At 40.2% G+C, this 19,232-nt stretch overlaps 1 protein-coding gene across 2 annotated transcripts in view; it reads right to left on the bottom strand.

Annotated features, from left to right (window-relative positions):
• Positions 1-17,622, bottom strand: part of TLCD4 (TLC domain containing 4) — a 29,357-nt gene extending 11,735 nt beyond the window's left edge. The window contains exons 1-5 of one of the 2 annotated variants that reach the window (XM_074832549.1): positions 17,553-17,622; positions 12,083-12,248; positions 7,418-7,507; positions 1,996-2,054; positions 105-199 (exon numbers count right to left, since the gene is read on the bottom strand). In XM_074832549.1, the coding sequence (XP_074688650.1) occupies positions 105-199; positions 1,996-2,054; positions 7,418-7,507; positions 12,083-12,237 (399 nt within the window). In that variant the 5' untranslated portion in view covers positions 12,238-12,248; positions 17,553-17,622. Of the gene's footprint in view, positions 1-104; positions 200-1,995; positions 2,055-7,417; positions 7,508-12,082; positions 12,249-17,118; positions 17,371-17,552 lie in introns of those variants that run through there. The other variant, XM_074832548.1, reaches the window with a different exon arrangement.
• Positions 17,623-19,232: the final 1,610 nt, after the last annotated feature.

The following is a 19,232-nucleotide window of genomic DNA, read 5'->3' as shown; positions in this document are numbered from 1 at the left end:
CCAACCAATGAAGAATTTTTTTAAACACTAAGCAAATGACATCTATAAAAGCATTGTCTTTAATCTCATCTGCTTGTTACGTTACTGAAAAATACAGCACTCACCAGTACAAAATAGTAAGCATACAGAGCTGCCAAGTGATGTATTACAAAAAATTTGTCACCAATTGCCTTCCAGTAGTAAATAATAAGCAACAAATCTACAAGAGAAAACAAACAATAATAAAGAACAATTTACACTACCATTGACCTCAAAACAGTGTTTCTCTAAGTTTTAGAGGTATAAATGCCAACTTAAGGCATCAATAGAAACTCTCTGAATTAATTATCTCTGAAGAAAACATCTTTATCCTAAACACTTTAGTCAAAGCATTAAGCACAGTATTCTTCCAACAGTTGCCATAAATTACTACCTTCCACATCAATGGAAGTACAAAAGCAGTAGCTTTAGCGAAATATTTTGGAAGGAAAAAGTGAATCCCAAATCTCATGGCAAGGTGGGGGTGGGCCTACAGGGGGCCTAGCCAATATACAAATACATGTAATAAAGGCAGGGTTCTATTACGGGGAACCTCTGAATCAAAAAGTAGTTATATTAGCAAATAGTTATTAGCAAGCATTTACCAAAAGTATTTTGCAAGGGGCACTCGGAATTAGAAGCATGTTTGTTTAATCAGAATTTTCCAATGACTGCAAAGTGATATAGTGGACCTAAGTTAATGTTATAAGGAAAGCTTTGACAGAAAAGTTCTTTCTTCTCCCATGACAGTCTGAGATTTCAGAATATTTTAGCTTCTGTACTGGAACAAGCAATTTCTGCCCCTACTTCATCCAAATGAGTACTTTGGACTGGACTGTTACTGACCAAGGTTCCAAATCAAAGACTTTACCCTTGTGTCTCTTGTATCTCCAGTGAGTACCTTGATCTCTTCTGTATTAGCTGTCCTCAAGCAGGACTCTATATCATCTGACATAGCCGCTCCACTTCCTATCAATAATTAAACATTAACTATATAAGGAAGTGAGAGAGAATGAGTGGCCAGGTTCAGGTCTCTGTTCAAAGGCATTCATTAATTCATAATGAAAGTCTAATGCATAATTATTCAAAAACAGATGCCAATGAATTTAAACATGGGAGCTGAAGTTCTTACAGGAAAAACAGAGACTTAAACTAACCCACAGTTTAACTGAGTATGCTGATCACCAGATTATCAGTTCCACTGGGGTGAAAAATCTAGTCTGAGAGATAATCAAGTCCACGGTCCCGTCTCTGATCAGAGACTCCATCCTAACATGAGAAGTCTTCCCTGAAAATAGTTCAAGTCACAACAAGTTTCTGCTTTGATTAGTCAGTATTATCCACACACACCATAAAAGAAAGCTCCAAAGCATTCTGTAGCAAAATTCCCATTTTAGTTGACAGTAGGTAATTAAGAACACAAAACATATGTAGGGGTAAGTGCCATACCAAGAAAATAATTAAACATTTCCATGTTTTATACATGAATAAATTTTGGCTTGAAGTGAGACTAAAAGGGGGCAGGCAGGATCCTATGGCATCATTTGCTTCAGCTTGTACTGAGGGTTACTAAAATTCTTCTGCCAGCATTCTGAGGTCACAGGAAGAAACATATGATAAAAGAGCTACAAGTTATAGACACCCTGAAGGGAGTGAAGGACACTGATTTAATACCTTCTCAACTGGCTGAAGGACAAAACTGAGCTGGAGTTGGTGGTTGTGTATCAAACCACCATAAAGCCACACCGTGGCATTTCCTCAGTGCTTGGGGAGATATCATTCCATCTTTCACATCCACTGACAAGATCCTACGATTTCACCACAACCCACAACTCCACTAGCAATTTAAAAGCCACAGTAGAAACAGTATTGTATACACATATCACATCTCCAGCATAGTGGCTCAGTATAAACATATAGGCATAGTGACTCAATATAAATATACAGCTGCATGTTATATATGCGTTGCGTAATTACCAGAAATGAGGTAGCCTGTGGTAATAGCAATATTCAGTCTCACAATTGAAGGGTCACCCCTGTAAACATACCAAAAATACACAGTTACAGCCTTTATAACAAGGTAATTTGCAAAGGACATACACATATCAAACACAATGTCCATCCGGTCACCTTATTCTCAGCGAGATTTGGTTAAGGAAGATCCTAGTCATTAAAGTGGATTCCTTTTCCACGCAGATATAAGACATCTACTAACTACCCTAATCAGGACTACCCCCTGCCTTGAGGTAAAGACTGCCCCAAGAGCCTTGCTAGAGACTAGAACTGAAATACAGCAAGTACCCTGAGCTGACTTCTCCGGAATCAGAGGATAAAAGAGAACAGCCCAGGCAGTGTCTCTTAGCACTTTAAATGACACTCTGTGTCTCCATTTTTGTTCTTCTGCCAGTGTTAAAGCTGTGTTAAGGATGACAAAAATATCTTGCTCAGCTGGTGCTTTTCATATTCATAAGAGGATGGATGCTTATAGGGATAAACAGAGTAGAAGGAGACATGAAAGGAATTATTTGCCAGGTTTTTGAAGCCAAGGAACCTTTGAGGAGAAATGCTTTTCAGAGTAGTTTCACACCTTCTGTCCCTTCCCTTTTGGTGCCAAACATTCAGCAGGAAAAGCTCTTTGTAGCACACACACAACTTCAGTTCCTCTAGGATGCTCAACAAACCCAAACTTGTGAATACAGCTCAAGAAAGGGAAGCACCCACATTACAGCAAGTAATATTTGTTCTTTCCTCCACTGTCCTCTGTGCATTCCTACTTTGAGGAGTTTGGTAAGCAAGTCTTTTTTCCTTGGCATAAAGACTGTAACTTTTTTTTAAACTAAGTTGTGCATCCAACCAAGATATGTTTTGTGTAAGTAAGAACTGAGCTGCTAGTAACAGGTCTACAGATTTGTAAGATGTGGACTGCTCAAGACAAGCTGTGAAAGCAATCTTTGTTGTAAACCTTCTGAGGAAAAAGGAACATAACTGTGCTTACAGCCACCTCCAATACAAAGTCTACCTCAGCTAGAAAGCAGTAAAATGCTATTACTTAGCTATTATTTTTTAATCCATTGGAATGAAACAGTGGAAGTGATTTCCTGTATTATTACAATCCGATCACTAAATTTTAAGGCTTTCTTAGCATCTAAAACTAACTGTTTCTCTGAGTGAGAGGGTAGCTTACAGGAAAATAGAAGGACTCACAAAACCAGAATTCTGCCATTAGGTGAGGAAAAACATTACCAGGAAAGCCTGGAGCTCACTCCATCTACAACTGGCCATAGAGGCTCTCTTAACTACAACTTGAGACAGGAACATTTTTCCATGGCTTCAAAACCTGGTTTCATGAGCTAGGTTGGTTGTGGGCTGAGTGCTTCTTTAGGTGTAGGTCTTCTGAAAGTCACAGCTAGACACAGGGCATAGACAGATGGGTTCTAACAATTTTAGCAGAACTCTTTAAATAGCTACAGCCCTCCTGTTAGAGCTCCCAGCTGCAGCTGCAGCAACATCATAACCGAACTTGTAAGTTCTCCCAACACACTTCAGCACATCATCACCAAGATTAAGCCTGTATTCAAGAACCTTCATTGCAAAGAACTGAGTATATGAAATTGATTGCTTGATATTGGTAAACATGACTTAACTGGATGAGACAGAGAATGATCCAGTTCCCTTTGTTCTTTCCAGGAGAATGGTCATCTTGCAACAAACCTCTAGAATTTCTAAACCAACACTTCAACAACATACCTGGCTGTACTGCCCATCTGTCACATCCCTTCAAGAAGAGTCCACGTTAGAATCCAAAATGAATCTCAATTAATGAAAAACTTAGAGTTTAGTCTATAATCTTCTAGGTTTCTTGATCTATCTCCTTGAATGGGAAGTGCAATGAGCTTACGAGCCCTGATGTTTGCAGCCCAGTTTTGATGCAAGGAAGAGACAGGAGTGACAAACAGGGAGTGACTTGAGTAAGCAAAAGGGAAGAGCTATCTGTTTTGTGATTGCTAAGGAGGTATGTGTGGCAAATGAATTACACAGGAACATGCACAGGCAGATGTAACAAACAGAAGTTCACAGGACCAACTTCCCTCGAACTTCTTTGTAGATACTTTGCAGATACAGAGTCATATAAAATACTAATCAAACATCAGACTTCAAAAAGTGTAATGATTCTAAAGTGGACAGCCATATGAAAAAGCCTGCTCTTCAGTGAAGCTACAACTTACTTATTTACATCCTCTCCCTCTCCTTATCTGATCTCTACCACCTCCACATCTTCTACCATGCTATTCTCACCACCTCAAAAACAATTTCTACATCATCTATAGTCTGTATTACATATAGAAAAAAGGCAAAGTGTTATAAGAAGTCCTAGACCATCAAAAAAGGTATAAATACACAACACTGATGCTTCCCCGTAACTTATCAATGCTCCAGTCTTTATTATCCTTTGTTAGGATCTATCGTGTCTAGTTTCAGGCATTACCTGACAGTAATACCACATCCTCTCTCCATTGAGCCCAAATCCTTAGCAGGAATCCTGATTACTTTCAAGACATATGGGCATCATCATCACCATGCATTTAAGCTTCATGTGAACCCCAAAGTTAGGCTGACCTATGTAGAGGCTCAGAACTTGAGATTCTCCATTATAGATATAGGTATCTTTAAATCCCACAGAAAAGAACTGATTGGATACTGCCATACAGTCAATGACTACATAAAGATGGTGACAATAACTAGAGGGAAAGAGTGTCTGTATTGAAACCTTCCCAAGTCTAAAATCGGCGCATCTGTGTAATGTTGTAAGGCTACCTGGGCTAGAACTGTACGAGAAAGCTGTGTGAAGGATTCCTGGACATTTACTTACAAACTACTGAAACTAGACTCACAAATGTTTCTTGTATTGTAAATAAGAGACTTCTACAGAAAGGCTTATGCATCCTTCATATCTGTAAATGACCAAGTCCCACAGCTTATGCGTGCATTTCGAAAGGGCATTAGATTTCCAGACTGAGCAGGCTTGCAACAATCCATCTGGCATTTCCCATATAATTTTTTTTTTTCCTCTTCAGTCTTATTCAATTAAAATCAAGACTGTGTGGATTCAGCTACGAATCAATGTCAAAATGATAAGCAACTTAAGACTTATTGTACAGCTAAGCCATAAAACAGACTGGAAAAAAAGATGGTTAAAGCTCTACATGGTCAGCGAAGGCTTTAATTACTGTGTACTGGGAACCAATATGACATATGGGGGAATGCATAGACTAATGCTAGCCATCTCATTTTTAAGAGTAATGTAGAAGTCAGCCTTAGAAGATGATGGACATCTGCAAATTCTAAGGAAACCACCCTATGATTCTGGCTTCACTGGCAGGAGAAAGTCTAACACAAAGTTGTATTTCATTTGCAGACTGCATACAAGTACTTGTAAAGCCATGGGCAATATTATGTTTGATCTTCCTTTGCACTTAATTACTTGCATGAACATGAATTCAAATAATTTCAACTGTTTTAAATACACTGATAGTTCACACATTTTAAAATTATTAGTTTAATTACTAAAAGTACTGATTTCCACATCTAGGATGTGTTCTGTGCACTTTTAATTGATAAACTCCTAAAACCACTAAGATAATTTTAACCAAGAAACAATTTACAGAAATGCTGCCATGAAATGAACCTGAAGCTTTAAAACATGCCGATTAGATATACTTTCACTAGATTTTTAAATATATATATAAAGTTTCCCTTACTCTACCAAATGGAAATAAAACCACTGATAGGAATCATTGTAAACATATCTGAAAGAAGAAACTATTTAGGAGCCATAGAAGAGATACAGAAAAAAATTCCTCCAAAGGCAGATGGATTTTGTCTTTCAAGATTTAATGTTTTTACGTAATCTAGGATGCTTAGGCTCCACAGGCAAGATTAAGTTTTCAATGCAGTATACAAAAATATCTAACATAACATTTCTCAAACTTACTAAGAACAATAGGTAGCTCAATTTCTGCTTAATTTGAATCTTTCCTGTAATTATACCAGGAAAATTTAGTAAATGTGAAGACTCAATTTATTTATCATTGCCAAGAGGCTTTTATTTCTGCCATTCATGACTTCTTTTGTACTGTTTCGAACAAGGTCTACTCAGACAAACCAGGATAAAAGCTTCGATCTAATAAAACTTACCACAACGCACACTGAGAGTTATAATAGCATGCTGCTTTTCAACATGATTAACAGATCTCATAAGAGATTCAGACTGTAATTGGTCTCTCTAAAGACACCAGAATGCAATGAAAAAAATTCAAAACAGCCAAAAATCTAATCATATATCACTGCATGCAGAAGAGGCCAATGTTGCCTAAATTTGTGTTACGAATTAGTGTTACGAATTAATGTCACATTTATTAAAGCCACATAACAAGTCAGCGGCAGACCGCTTCAAGCGCCCAATCCTGTCTAGTCCACGCTGCATTGTCATTAATTTACAATATCAAAAGAGCAGAACAAGCATCAGATGTGAAATTTATGTAAGTTTAAACTGACTCACAGTGTGGTCCTTTGACAAGGTTAAAAACAACAGTCTATGACAGAAATATTAAATGAAACTTAAACTAGTTAGTCAGTCTTCAGGAAAAATATGGCCTCCTCCTTCTATAGGGAAGATTTCCAGAGGATAATGAATAAAATGTCAAAACACCAATAGCAATCTATAACGAACTCAACTAAAATGAAGCTATCTTGTTCCTCCTCCCTCAAGTAAGTGTGAAACAAAACAAGGTAACTAGAAATCAAGAAAAGATAAGCTTAATATAGAATATTTTGTTAACTAGAGAAAATATTAGAAGTGCATTCCTTTTGCTTGTGAAGAAAACACTTGAAACTTCCATACTTTTTTTAAAACAAAGACTAATAGAAGCTTTATGAGAGGCAGAAATATAAACAACCTAATTTATCAATTTATACATATATATTTTAAACATATAATAGACCTCTCCAGCTTTTTCCCATACACACACACTCCAGACCTGCAGCAGCATTTCAATTTCATTTTTAAATGATTATATTAAATAGCATAGTTTCAGTCATGCCAACTTACAGTTATACTCTTGGTTCTATGCTTTAGTAATTTAATATGCTATTTCAAATCAATTGCTTATATTTTATCTATTCCACTTCAGAGAGATGTAATGCACTATGACATTAATAGTGACAAAATAATTTGGAATTATCAAATAGTACAGATATAAAAATGGACACATCACAACTGCATATTTTAATGAGAAATAAAACAGTTATTTCAGTAATTGATACACTGCAGGATTAGTTTTTTCCTTCCCAATTAAGTTATTTTATTGTGTAAACACAACATATATGTAACATGCCTTACCAGAGACGGTCAGCATTAACAGCGTCATCGTACAACAAAATATATAGGCAAAACCCACCAACGACCAAGGCGTGGAATGTGGACACTGTCCTGAAAAAGAGATCACAGTCACAAGGAGGTACTGCCATTCACAACTTTCTATACTGTGCTTAAGTTAGGATGTTTCCAAAGACATTCTCAGCTGCATCCAGATACCTCTGTGGAAGACAATCATCTCCTCTTTACGCTAGATCCAACCACTTACACACTGACAGGTGGGAAAAACAGTCAAAAAAAAAAAAGGCATCTATTAAATTGGAGCAGGGAGGGAGTCGTTAAATATAAAGTAGGATCTTAAAGTAACTGACATCTGCCTTTTCCTCCAACTATCCCATATATTAATGAACCCTTAAAGACAGTATGACATCCAGTTCTCTAACCAATACTTACTCTATTGTACCATTTGCTGGAAAATCTGTATCCATTTCATATTCAGACTGGCCTACGAGTCCTGCAGCAGCAGGTTTCTCCTTTAACAGGCACCAAATTAACAGATGACTCATAACAAATCTGCCAAATTCAGGTTTTGGAAAGAGGGGCATTAAATGAAAAATCCTATCAAATAAAGTTTCAGACAGAATTTCTAGTGCATTTGAAGTAGATTCTGTTTTTCAACGAGAAAACTTGTATAACAAAAGGTTGTAGCTGAGTATCTGAGGTGTAAGAGCTACAGGTTCATATGAACTAGCAGCTCACAGCTTTATTTTATACTCCTCTTGTCCTATATAAAGTCACAGTAATCAGAGTTGCCTTGTCCATACTTGGTTACTAAACACTTTTTTTTTCCTGAAGACACCAGTCTCAAGTATACAGGCTGCATGCACACTGTAGATAAACTCTGAATGTTAACAAGCACTTAAAGAGAATTACCTATTTACAGAGGCCCTGGCAGGGTTTCTGCCAGCACACAGGCCAGGGCCATTGCTGCCCTTTTGAGTCCAGATGTATTCTTGGAAGGTAGAACAATGCAATGGGCATGGGTCCAAAATGTGTAACCTTGTTCCTCTAGCCATGGGTTTAACGCTACTATAAACTGCATCTAATACTGTGTAGCTACTGTCTGCTTTCCCACTTTTCAAGTGTGACTGGGAAGAAAAAAAATTACATACCAAAATAGCTCTACTGAATCATGGACACTATTTGAAAGATAAGAACTCAAGTTCAGTACCGTGTGATCAGAAACACCTTTGCACCACATTCATAGCATTAACAATATGCACACAAATGTATAGAACTGTTAGTTATCAGTCTTTGTACATACTGAATACACATATTTGGAAGTTATCAATGTTTTAAATGTGCGTAAGTCACTCTCAGTAGTCTAAACTCTACCACGCAAGAACTGAAGAAAACATCCTACTTCCTGTGGAAGACTTTGCAAAGAAAGAGTAGGTTATAATCCCTAGTCTGTTTCCAGTAGTTATATTATCATCTATTGGCATTAGAGGACTGTAACTTTTCATGAAAGAAATCTCTATTTACAATTTGTTTAAAGAGTGTCACTATGCTTTTTTCAGCAGCTTTTTCAATAGTGCTCAAAAAAATGAATGGAGATTAATATAACATGAATAGTCAAATGTAAGAAGCTGGATGAGAACATTTACTAACCATTATAGTACAGGCTGCCTTTTTTTTTTTTTAATAAAGAAAATTTAGTTATCAGCTTTTTAATTATAATAGTTTAATTAAAATGTCTACTCTTGCAACACAGAATTAACAGAGAGCTAGGAACTTTGCTTCCTTGTTAAAACAAAGCATGCCATATAATATTAGTGGTTGAGAAATACCTGGGATTTTTGAAATTTAGAAGATAACGCTGAAAAGAGTAAAATTTGTCCTAGAATATAGTTCATTAGTTTACAGTTGCAATTTGTCTCGGGAGCAGCTGTTTATCCAAACCTTATTGTTAAGAATACAAGTCATACACAAGCACAGCACTTGGGGGGGAGGGGGGAGCAGGATAAAGAAAAAAAGGAAAGGAAAAAAAAAGCAGATAAGCAGATTTCCTCCTTAACCCTGAACTTTGAAGTTTCTCCACAGAAGAGGGGGCAGAAGAAGGGAAATAGTGCAACACTCCATTTTAATATGAAATCTAGGTCAAGCTATCAAGCCCTGTACAATTCCTTGAAATTAATGTCAAAGCTTGAATCCTTTAACTCCTCATTAAACTGCAAGCAAAAAAGTTGCACTGACAAGTTGCATTCTTGTTCATTATTGAGTATGTATATAATGTCACAGCGGCTTAATAGCAGTACAAACATATTATAGAAGAGGTGACAGGAATTTACACACAACAAATTAGAGTTACACTACATCTGTGTCGAAGTATAGTTTTTAACTCAGATTGAGCATCTGCATATTTAAGATTCCAGAAGCAATTACTTTGTTGGTTCTTAATTCTTGGAAGGTCAGAATGAACAAATGGACAGTATGGAAAACACAGTCCAGAGCTGCAGCTCAAATGCTTGATTACAAAACCCCCAAACTGTTACAATACATCTTCTAGACCAAGCTGAGCTGATAAAAATGCATAACCATCCTCTGTGCCAGTTTCCTTCAGGATTGCCAACAGAACCATTTGTGTGAGCACTCCCTACACCAGTTCAATATAGGACAAAATAACAACCCAACCATCTACTTTTAAATCGTTTAAGTTAACCCAACTCATTTTAGTGGGAGATAGTACTTTCTCTACCTGCACAGCTGTCTACAGAGTACACATATGTCCATCTACATTCTCAGAACATGGAAGATACTCCTTGGGGTGTCTCTTCATTTTGGTGGAACACTGGAGTGATGAGGCAGTTTGACAAAACACTGTGTTTGGTTAGCAGAGTTAACAGTCAATCCTTTGTAGAAACACAAGCACAGTTAGCCTTTCTTTCACTTCATGCCCTCCTCAGGTATAACACCAACAAGCAGTTGATGAACATGCTTTGTGTTTCATGCTTTCTAACTCCAGAACTGGATGTAGCACTGGACCGTGACTCATCTGTGTGCCAACATCTACATCCTGCTACCAACCCAAGTAAAAATGTGGAAAGAAGTAAAAAAGGATACAGCCTGGGGTGCTGAGTAGTTAAACACCTTGCTACAGAGTAGCCCAGAGATTACAGAGCAGCTTATTTGCAGCATGCTTGTGATGTGTGAAACAATTCATATGTTATTATGCAAAGCATTACAACTTAGCATACCACTACCAGGCATGGGACAAGTTCTCAGAAAGCCTATTATGCAATTCAAGGGTCACTTGATGTGGCTTAGAGACAAAAGTTCAGTTCCAACATAACAGTTTAGTTTCCCTGTCTGCCTCTATTATCAACTCTAACAGAGATAAACCTAAGCTACACTGATATCATGAACTGGCATCCTACAAAGCTGTTTTGGCAGATAGGTAATTATTCCAAGATATAACTGAAATTAAGATGGTGCCTCCAAGAACACTGTAGGTGGACATTTGCCAAATGGAAGGGCAAGACTATTTGAGTTGCTAATGCTGCCTAGAACAACCAAAACAACTTTAAAAGTATCCACCTGATACTGCCTTTAAACATCACTGAGGAGGAACAGTGATACGACTACTGCATTTTGAATGTAGTGACAGCCATACTGTACACTTCTTTGAGCTTCAAATTTGAGAAAGACCTGAAGAATATTTTAAAGTTGCAATAGGCTATTCAAGCATAAAGTCACACTGTATCAATTAATTTCAACTGGAGAAGCTTGTGTACTATATACACCCTTTCAAAGTAGTATATTGCAAATAAAGCCTCTGTGATCATCACATTTGCAATTACTACTCTATACTTCCTTTATGGCTTAAAAGAGAGGAAAGCGCCCAGGAAAGATTCACAGGGTTGAATAAGTTTCTAACAGCGCTCTGTCTGAGGAGACAAGAGTAATGCAGGTGGATCCATCCCAGTGACAGAACTGCAGAAACACAAAGGGAGCGAGGAAGGTTTTTAGACTGTTTCCACAAGTCCTTATTGAATGTGTATCCTGCATCTGTCATAGTTTCCCCCTCCTCCTCTAGCAGTCTCCTTCCCCACCAACACACAGCTATACCTGTCTAACCCTGCCTCACTCCAATACTACACCAAAGATTCATCAAATTTCTTGGAAAAGCATAACTTATATAAAACAGGCTGTAGTGCAGTAGCACTGGGAGAACACAGAGCAGTTTGCTTTGCACCCAAGAGCATGACCAGAGACACACTAGCATTTAGATCATGGAATAAACTGCAATAGTTTTGATTTCAATGTTGTTTGGGGGGAAGAAATTTTTGTACCTCTTTACTAGAGGCGTCACAAAGAAGCCATTTAAAATTAATCCACTTCAGTTTATTACCTCTCATCAGTCACTGTTTTCTTTTTTTACTGACTTTCACTTGGGCATCACTGACCAAAAAAATGTTTAACGCACAAGTGTTTGTAATGCTGTGTGTTCAAGAAGGGGCCTAGGCATTTTACATTCAGAATCTGACAAAAGCCTAGAGCCATCCCTCTAATCTTTACAGATGTTTAACTAACAAAGTTTTCTGCAGTTTTATATACACACACAGAGGTGGTTCTGATGTTGACAATTTCAGGTAGGTCATTAGCTGTAGTTTGTTTCGAACACTCTACCTTGAATTCCATTCGATCTTCCTTTTTTGGCTGAGATTGTTAAAACCAGGTGTTATTCGTGTTGACACCCAAGAACTTAAAACATGGAACAGGAGCTGAAATACAGTAAAACTGGCAGCAGCAATGCAAATAGTCAGGTTGCTGAAGGAAGCCATTGTTCTTCAGCCTGTGAAGAGAAGCAGAAGGTAATTTTAGTCCGCTGTCCATTTAACTATTTTAATCAGCCACAGAAAGTGTTTTTGACAGCTCACTTACCAACAGAGATATTATTCACTAAAGGTTTCATCCTGTTCAATATTTCTACTTAAGCCTTAATAGTATAAAAGTATCCCCAAACTTTTATATGTAAAAGTTGCATTTTAGTTTTGGGGTTTTTTAACATTCGCATAGGATACATTTTCGTTGCCTAAAGTCACATGTATTTTATCTACACAGAAGGGGTGGGGAGGATCACTGATCAGTACAACTGCCAGCTCAGAAGCATCCACTCCTGTCCCAAGAAGCTCCAAAGTTAAAACCCATCTCATTCTTACCAGTTTGAGTGCTGCCGACGGGGTTTTAAAAAGCAACAATGAAATCAGATAAGCATAGTAGAGAGATTTTCAGGTCAGCCACAGGAAGTAATAGCCTCACTGCAGCTTTATGTTTGTATACTTTACAGAGACAGGAGTTCTCAATTTGCACTTTGCTCACAGTTGAGGGCTCCTCTTTGTGAGAGTGCATACACTATCGTATTTGAGCTTTTTTCTTTTTCACATAAAAGTCTAAAACTTCACACAATTTCAGAGCACACTGAAAAGCTTTCTATCATCAGAGCTAATGCACTTTTCAGATGCTGGATGTTCAGCTATTTCATGAAGTCTAAATAAATAGCTAAACAATTCCAAACATAGATGTCAATGCTTCAGTCATTTCTCCTGAGTTGCCAGTATTTTGCAAGACAGAATGGTATTTTTCCAGAAGCCACAAACTTCTGACATACATCTCCAGTTTGATGGTGTCATGAAGTGTTTTATATTCCAAGACTGGAAAAGGTTACAAGCTCATTAAAAGTCAATTAGTATTAAGTTGAATAGAAAAGGGAAAAAAATCCAAATGGCTTCAAATAAAATATTTAAATAATGACTTTAATAGCCATTTAAGTAACTACTGTCACTTATTTTAGTTTTACTGAAGAAAATATCTAAAAATAAAAGAAGACTTAGAGGCTAGCATAATTTGATGTTACTACAGCAACCTAATGGTCAGCAAAAACTGATACAATTACATAATACACTTATGTCCACCTTTAGTTCACGTGCATTACAAAATGAGGGAACATGACTTAGATTTTTGAAGTTTTATCTGCATTGCAGATGGGAAGAAATTTGGAAAGAAATTTGAATTTCAGGGGAAAAAGATAGAAAGAAAAGTCCACCAGTTAAAATAATAACTTTTTTAAAAATTAAGTACAACATTCTCACTTGGTGGTATAAATGATGAGTATACTGAAACACAGTTTGCATCTAAACTTAGAACTCTAACAAGAGGTGTATTACATATAGATCAGGAAAAAAATACTTTTGTCTTCAAAAATTTAAAAGCAGAGGGTTCAATGATCTCAAACTTTTTTCCCCTCCTCCTCTTTCTTTTCTTTCTTTTTTCCCCAGATTTGAAGAGTATACAAGAAAGTGAATCATCTGAAAACTTTCTGACTAGTACCCACAGTAAAAGCTACAGCTATATAAGCAGAATGCAGGACAAGTAAGAGCAGATTTGTTGAGTGAAACCTGCATCCATATCATATGGATTTAAAGTGTTTACTTCAGACCAGTTTTAATCATGTCCTAGGGACTCCACAGTTGTTAGATCGTATTTGATGAGCTCTTCAGGCCTATCATCCTACTCAGTTTAACCAAAAGGAATCCAGCTTGCACGCTCTGGGACAGCTATGCAACACAAACCAAAGTGCAGTTAAGTGGAGGTGATCAGAAGATTCAGTTCCTAAGTGCACTTTTACTCCAAACTAAAATTTTAACATACACACACTGCAGTGCACTGCAAAAACTCAGGATCATTCCAGTTGTTTATCTGATGACCTCTCCTAGTTCAGCAGCATACTAGTCTTGCATACTTTTTAATGTTAGTCTATTAAAACTACCAATCTCAAATATTATCCCAAATATTCAGTACTGTCTCAAGTACTTTTTACATTGTCCTCCACATACTTCTCAATTTGCCTCCACCAACCAAGAAGATACAAAGTAGAAATCAAATTTCATGCACTTTTTACACAGTTTAAAGTACTAGAGACAATGGGTGTTAAGCTTGATTTTCTAAAACTTTTCCATTTGAAGGAATAAAACAATTTGATTTTATATCTTCCAGTTTAAACCCACTGATAAGCACTGTACGGTGTCCATTCCAGATTCTATTCCTGGGGTAAAAACTTCATTATTACATTATCTCATTTGTAGTAAGCAAGTCCTCTCTTGGACCACATAAGGAAAAAAAAAAAATCAGTTGGTTTAATTCCTAAAGTGAAGGAAGCCAAAATGCACATTGAAGACAATTCTCTTCAGAAAAATAGCAAAACCAGTGAACATCAATCACACCTACTTCATCCTTTTGACTAAAATATAGCAGTTCTCATGATGCTACTAATTTTATTCATCTGCAATGACTATACTAGTACCTCCAAGTTTCAAAGACATTGACATAATCTCTTGGACAAAAGAAACCCATATTTTATTTTGTTTCCTTAGTACCAGAAGATTTTATTAGATAAGTAATGTTTCAGTTTGTGACAGGTGTTCATTTTAGTATAGGAGATTATGGAATTAAACAAAAAACTTCCCAACCATTCTTTGCAAGATATGCATTAGAAGAGCTAATCTTTCTTCTAAGGAACCTGTACAGGGAATTTGTTTTAAGAAAAAGTACTTGTGTGGAAAGTGCACAATCTGACTTTCAGAAGCATCATGTATCTGTATCTCTCAGAAGTTTTAGCAAGTACAGAACCATGATGCTCACGAAGGAGAAGGGTATGATGGTAGCAGAGAAGAAACTAGTCATCCAACCTCTATGGTTGGTCTCACAGATACCCATAAATGTTTTGCAAGACTGATTTCAGAAGGTGATTTCACATATGCGTATCAAGATGCTGTTTAAGTACATTAAGTACCAAGTCCAGGAATAATTTCATGCTTTACTTAAGCAAATTAAGAGTGCTGTATTTTAATTCAATTCAAGGACCAGGTATAAATACAGTGTTTCATGTGAGCTGGAAGAACAGCTCAGCTATAAATGTTTTCCCATATCTCCAAGTTGTTTTCAACTATAACTTGTTTAACATTAAAATGAACTGTTGTTTACCAGATTTTCTTTTTATTTAAAAGAAAAATCATTCATGTTGCTGAACCAAAGTTACTTAAAAGAAACGCAAGAAGTTTCTGATTACATACTATTTCTTTGCCCTGAGGACAATGAACAAAGTTAGTAAGTCAAAGGTGGCTTCAACTACACTGTGTTTTCTGTCCCAGTATCTTCTTACAGCTGTCCAGTAAAGTCTGATCAAGATACAGAACTTCATGGATTATATATGAGCAGACACTTTACCACCCAAACTGCATAGTCATTGATTACCATTCAGTCAGCTGATACAGTTTTTAAGCTAGGGGAAGGCTGGGTGGGGAGGGAGGTTTAGTGTAACTACTTTGTAATTCAGGAAGAAAAAGTACTACATCCAGGTTGGTTCTTCACCATTAGTTTTTTTAGCAGTGGTCTTCTGGCTTACCCAAAATTACTGTCTTAACCATTCAGTTCGTAATTACAAATGATCAGAACTCCACTCTTGCAGCTTTTCGAGGCAGTCTTTAGATAAATAAATATCAGCAAATACTTGAAACTAACCATTTTCAGCAAGGTATTGCTTACACATGTCTAGCACAGTATCAAATTGCTCTATTGGCCCCAGTAATTTTGAAAAAGCTAATAACACAGCTTTTCAATCATACTCAGTAAGAGCTGAAAATACGCTCCTTTCATCTGCTATTAACATGATGCATTTTTCCTGCAATCCTGCTTCTACTTGAAATTTAGAAGGAACAGCCCAACAATATTAAAACTCAACATTCATCAACCCCCAATATGAAACCATTGTGAACTTCTTTTAGAAACAAGTGGGCACTTACTGGAAGAGGATAAAGGAGCAAAAGAGTTACCAAGCATTGTACCATCAATGGCATTTAGCATTTCACTGTTTCCACATCAATTTTTCACATCATAAGAAACGCAACTGTATTACCACAAGGCATAGTAAGGAGGTGCAGAGGAGCGTATAAGGCCCACAGCCCTCACTTTCTTCAAGGCTGGATTTCAAGATGAGTTGGATCAATTTCCAAACAAGATTACACCCTAAAGCTGCTAGTGATACCAGGACGTTCCATTCAGCCCTACACTCTCCTGATCTGTTAAAAACTGAAAGCCAAATTCAATAGTTGTAAAACTTGCCACACTAATTTGCAGAGAGCAGCATGGGACTACTGACTGTTTGCACATTTTATAATAAGCCTAGTAATAAAACATCTGCAGTGCTTGAGTTTTGCCGTGCTGTTGGTTCTGAATGGTAGTTTCTATTGCTCCAGCTAGATTGGATGTACTGCGTTTGGTATCTTACCTAGGTAAGGAAGCAGCGTTAAGAAGAAACACAACAAAATTCAAGCTACTCACAGTTTAAACCATCCCCTTTTCTATGTAAGGCTATTCACACAGCAAACTCCACTTTGCTTTCTGCTCTTAAAACACCAGACTAGCAGATTAGGCGCGCCTGTTACAAAGGCGGGGTAAACAGGCTGAGCTGCGGTACCATTTACCTACATCGATTTCCTCAGACCCTTCACGAAGTTTGCAGCCGGAGAGCAACAGGGAGGGGAAGCCGCCCCCAGCCTCGAGGGGGAACCGAGCCGCAGGGGCGCGGACGGACCCTCACGGGCTGATTCCCGAGCAGCGCGGCGCTAACGAGAAGCCGCCGGGCGCTCCCCCGAGCCGGGCATTACCTCGCTTCCCCGGCAGCCGAGGGGCGCGCCCGCGGGGGTAGCCCCGCACGGCTGGCTGGCAGGCAGGCAGGCAGGCAGGGCGGCAGGCAGGCAGGCGAGCAGGCAGGCGAGCAGGCAGGCGAGCAGGCAGGCGAGCAGGCAGGCGGGCGGGCGCCGCGCACACCCGGGGCGGGGGGACGAGAGGGGCAGCCGCTCCACTTTGCGCTGTCAGAGCGGCCAGCGCCGCCGGCTGCGGCCCGCGGCCCCGCGCGGGGGGCGGCCCCTCGCTGAGGGAGGCGGGAAGGAGGGAGGCGGCCGCTCCGCGCGGCCCCGCGGGGCGGGGGGAAGGGGCTGCACCGCCCCCGCCCCGCCAGCCCCGGCCCCTCAGCCGCCCGCCGCACCCGCGGCCCCCTCGCTCTCTCCTTCCCTCCCGCCCCGCTCCCCGCCAGTCGCACCTGGGAGCGGCACTACCGGGGCCGCGCTGCCGCCTCCGCCATGCCTCCCCGCGGCGGCGGGGACGGGACGGCCCTTCCCAGGCGCAGGATGCTCCGCCGGTGGCGGCGGGGTCTCCGGCTGCGGCGGCGGGGATCGGGTTACGGCCGGCGTAGCCTTAAAGGGGCCGAGCCGCCGCCGCCACCTGCCGCCGGGCTCCGCTCGCCGCCTCCGAGGGGAAGGCGGCTTCCCCCGGCCCCTCCCGCCCGCCCGCCCCGCGCTGGCGGCCGCCGCCCCCCTCTCCGCAGCAGCTCCCCCTGCCCCCACCGCCGCGCCCCCCCCCGGGCCGCCCAGGCACGGGGCTCCGCGGCAGCCGCCGGGCGCACGGCCGCGCAGCACGGCCGGTCGCCAAACTGAAGGAGTCATACGGGAGCGCCCGTACACCGGCCGTCAGCGCGGCTCGGGACGCAGCCGCGGTAGCAGCGCTCGGAAGCGACCGGCCACGGCACGGCGGGTCGGGAGCCCGCGGCCGGCCCGGTCCCGCCGCTGGCAGTGAGGGGCTGGCAGCCCGCCGGCCCTCTGCCAGCTGCCGCGGCCGGTGCACGGGAACCGCGGGGGACTCACGGGTCCCCAGGTTCTGCTGAACGTACGTGGCTGAGAACGGCTTATGTGTTGGGGGAGGAAACATTGCTGCTAGGTGTAGCATCTCACCTTCCAACAACGTTTTGGTCCCTCTGCCTTCCGTTTAGGTAGCCCCGCTGCCTAAAATACATCATGGGGAAAATGCTGATGTGACTGTCGGTGCCCTCGGGACCCATTCGTGCCGTCCTCCATAGCCCTGTATGCGCAGCACGGGGTCATGGGGAGCACACCCATCGTGCGGACACCAGGCGTTGCCGATACTTGCTATTTTTAAAATTAAATGCTGTGATTTTTGTCAAACAATTTTTCATTTACATTTTTGAACTGTTGTATTGAAAAATCAAGGAGAAGCGAAATTATGTTGACAAAATTAAATATTATGATGATGAATGGCCTTTGTTTTCTACCAACTAGAAAGCGTAATAGTCAGGACTGTTTCTTTTGGCACGCTTCTATCATATGCATCCTGAGCCACTTCAACTTTCCCTTTCCATTAAGGACTCCTGATCTCTCAGATCAATAATTTAAAAATTCTCCTCTCTCAAACAACATAATGTTGAAGGTATTCATATGTATCTCTCACTAGATTAAGCTGCAGCTGACAGATCATCTACCCCAACCATGTACACTAATCTCTCCTGCAGGATGTCTCCCACGGCAGGAATGCTATGGCTTAAACCTGAACAGAAACTGATGTTGGCTTGTCTTAATGTGCCGATCTGTGAAATGCAGAAACTCAGGTACTGATTAATGAGGCATTGAGCCATTCCTGCTGTAGAAATGGTAACCTGTAGGAGGGGGCAGGGCGCACCGCCAGCATCTGTAACTGTTTCAAGCCCCCTTGGCTTAATCCATTGCTGGCTAAGTGTGTGTGTAAACATTGAAACCGCTGCAGTTCGATTTCCTATGGACTTGTGTCTCATGGTTGATCAGCTTTTAAACTGATTTTTGTTGACAAAATTTCGCAAGACATTCTCAGCTGAGTGAAGGAGGAGATCCCATTCCTGCTTTCAATCTTCTTCCATTCCAGAAACAAACAGATGGACAAATAAAGACAGCAG

This window comes from Strix aluco, chromosome 8, assembly GCF_031877795.1.
Source record: "Strix aluco isolate bStrAlu1 chromosome 8, bStrAlu1.hap1, whole genome shotgun sequence".
In the NCBI taxonomy this organism is placed as follows: domain Eukaryota; kingdom Metazoa; phylum Chordata; class Aves; order Strigiformes; family Strigidae; genus Strix; species Strix aluco.
Note: the sequence above shows the minus strand (reverse complement) of the source record. Positions and strands in the feature narration are given on the sequence as shown.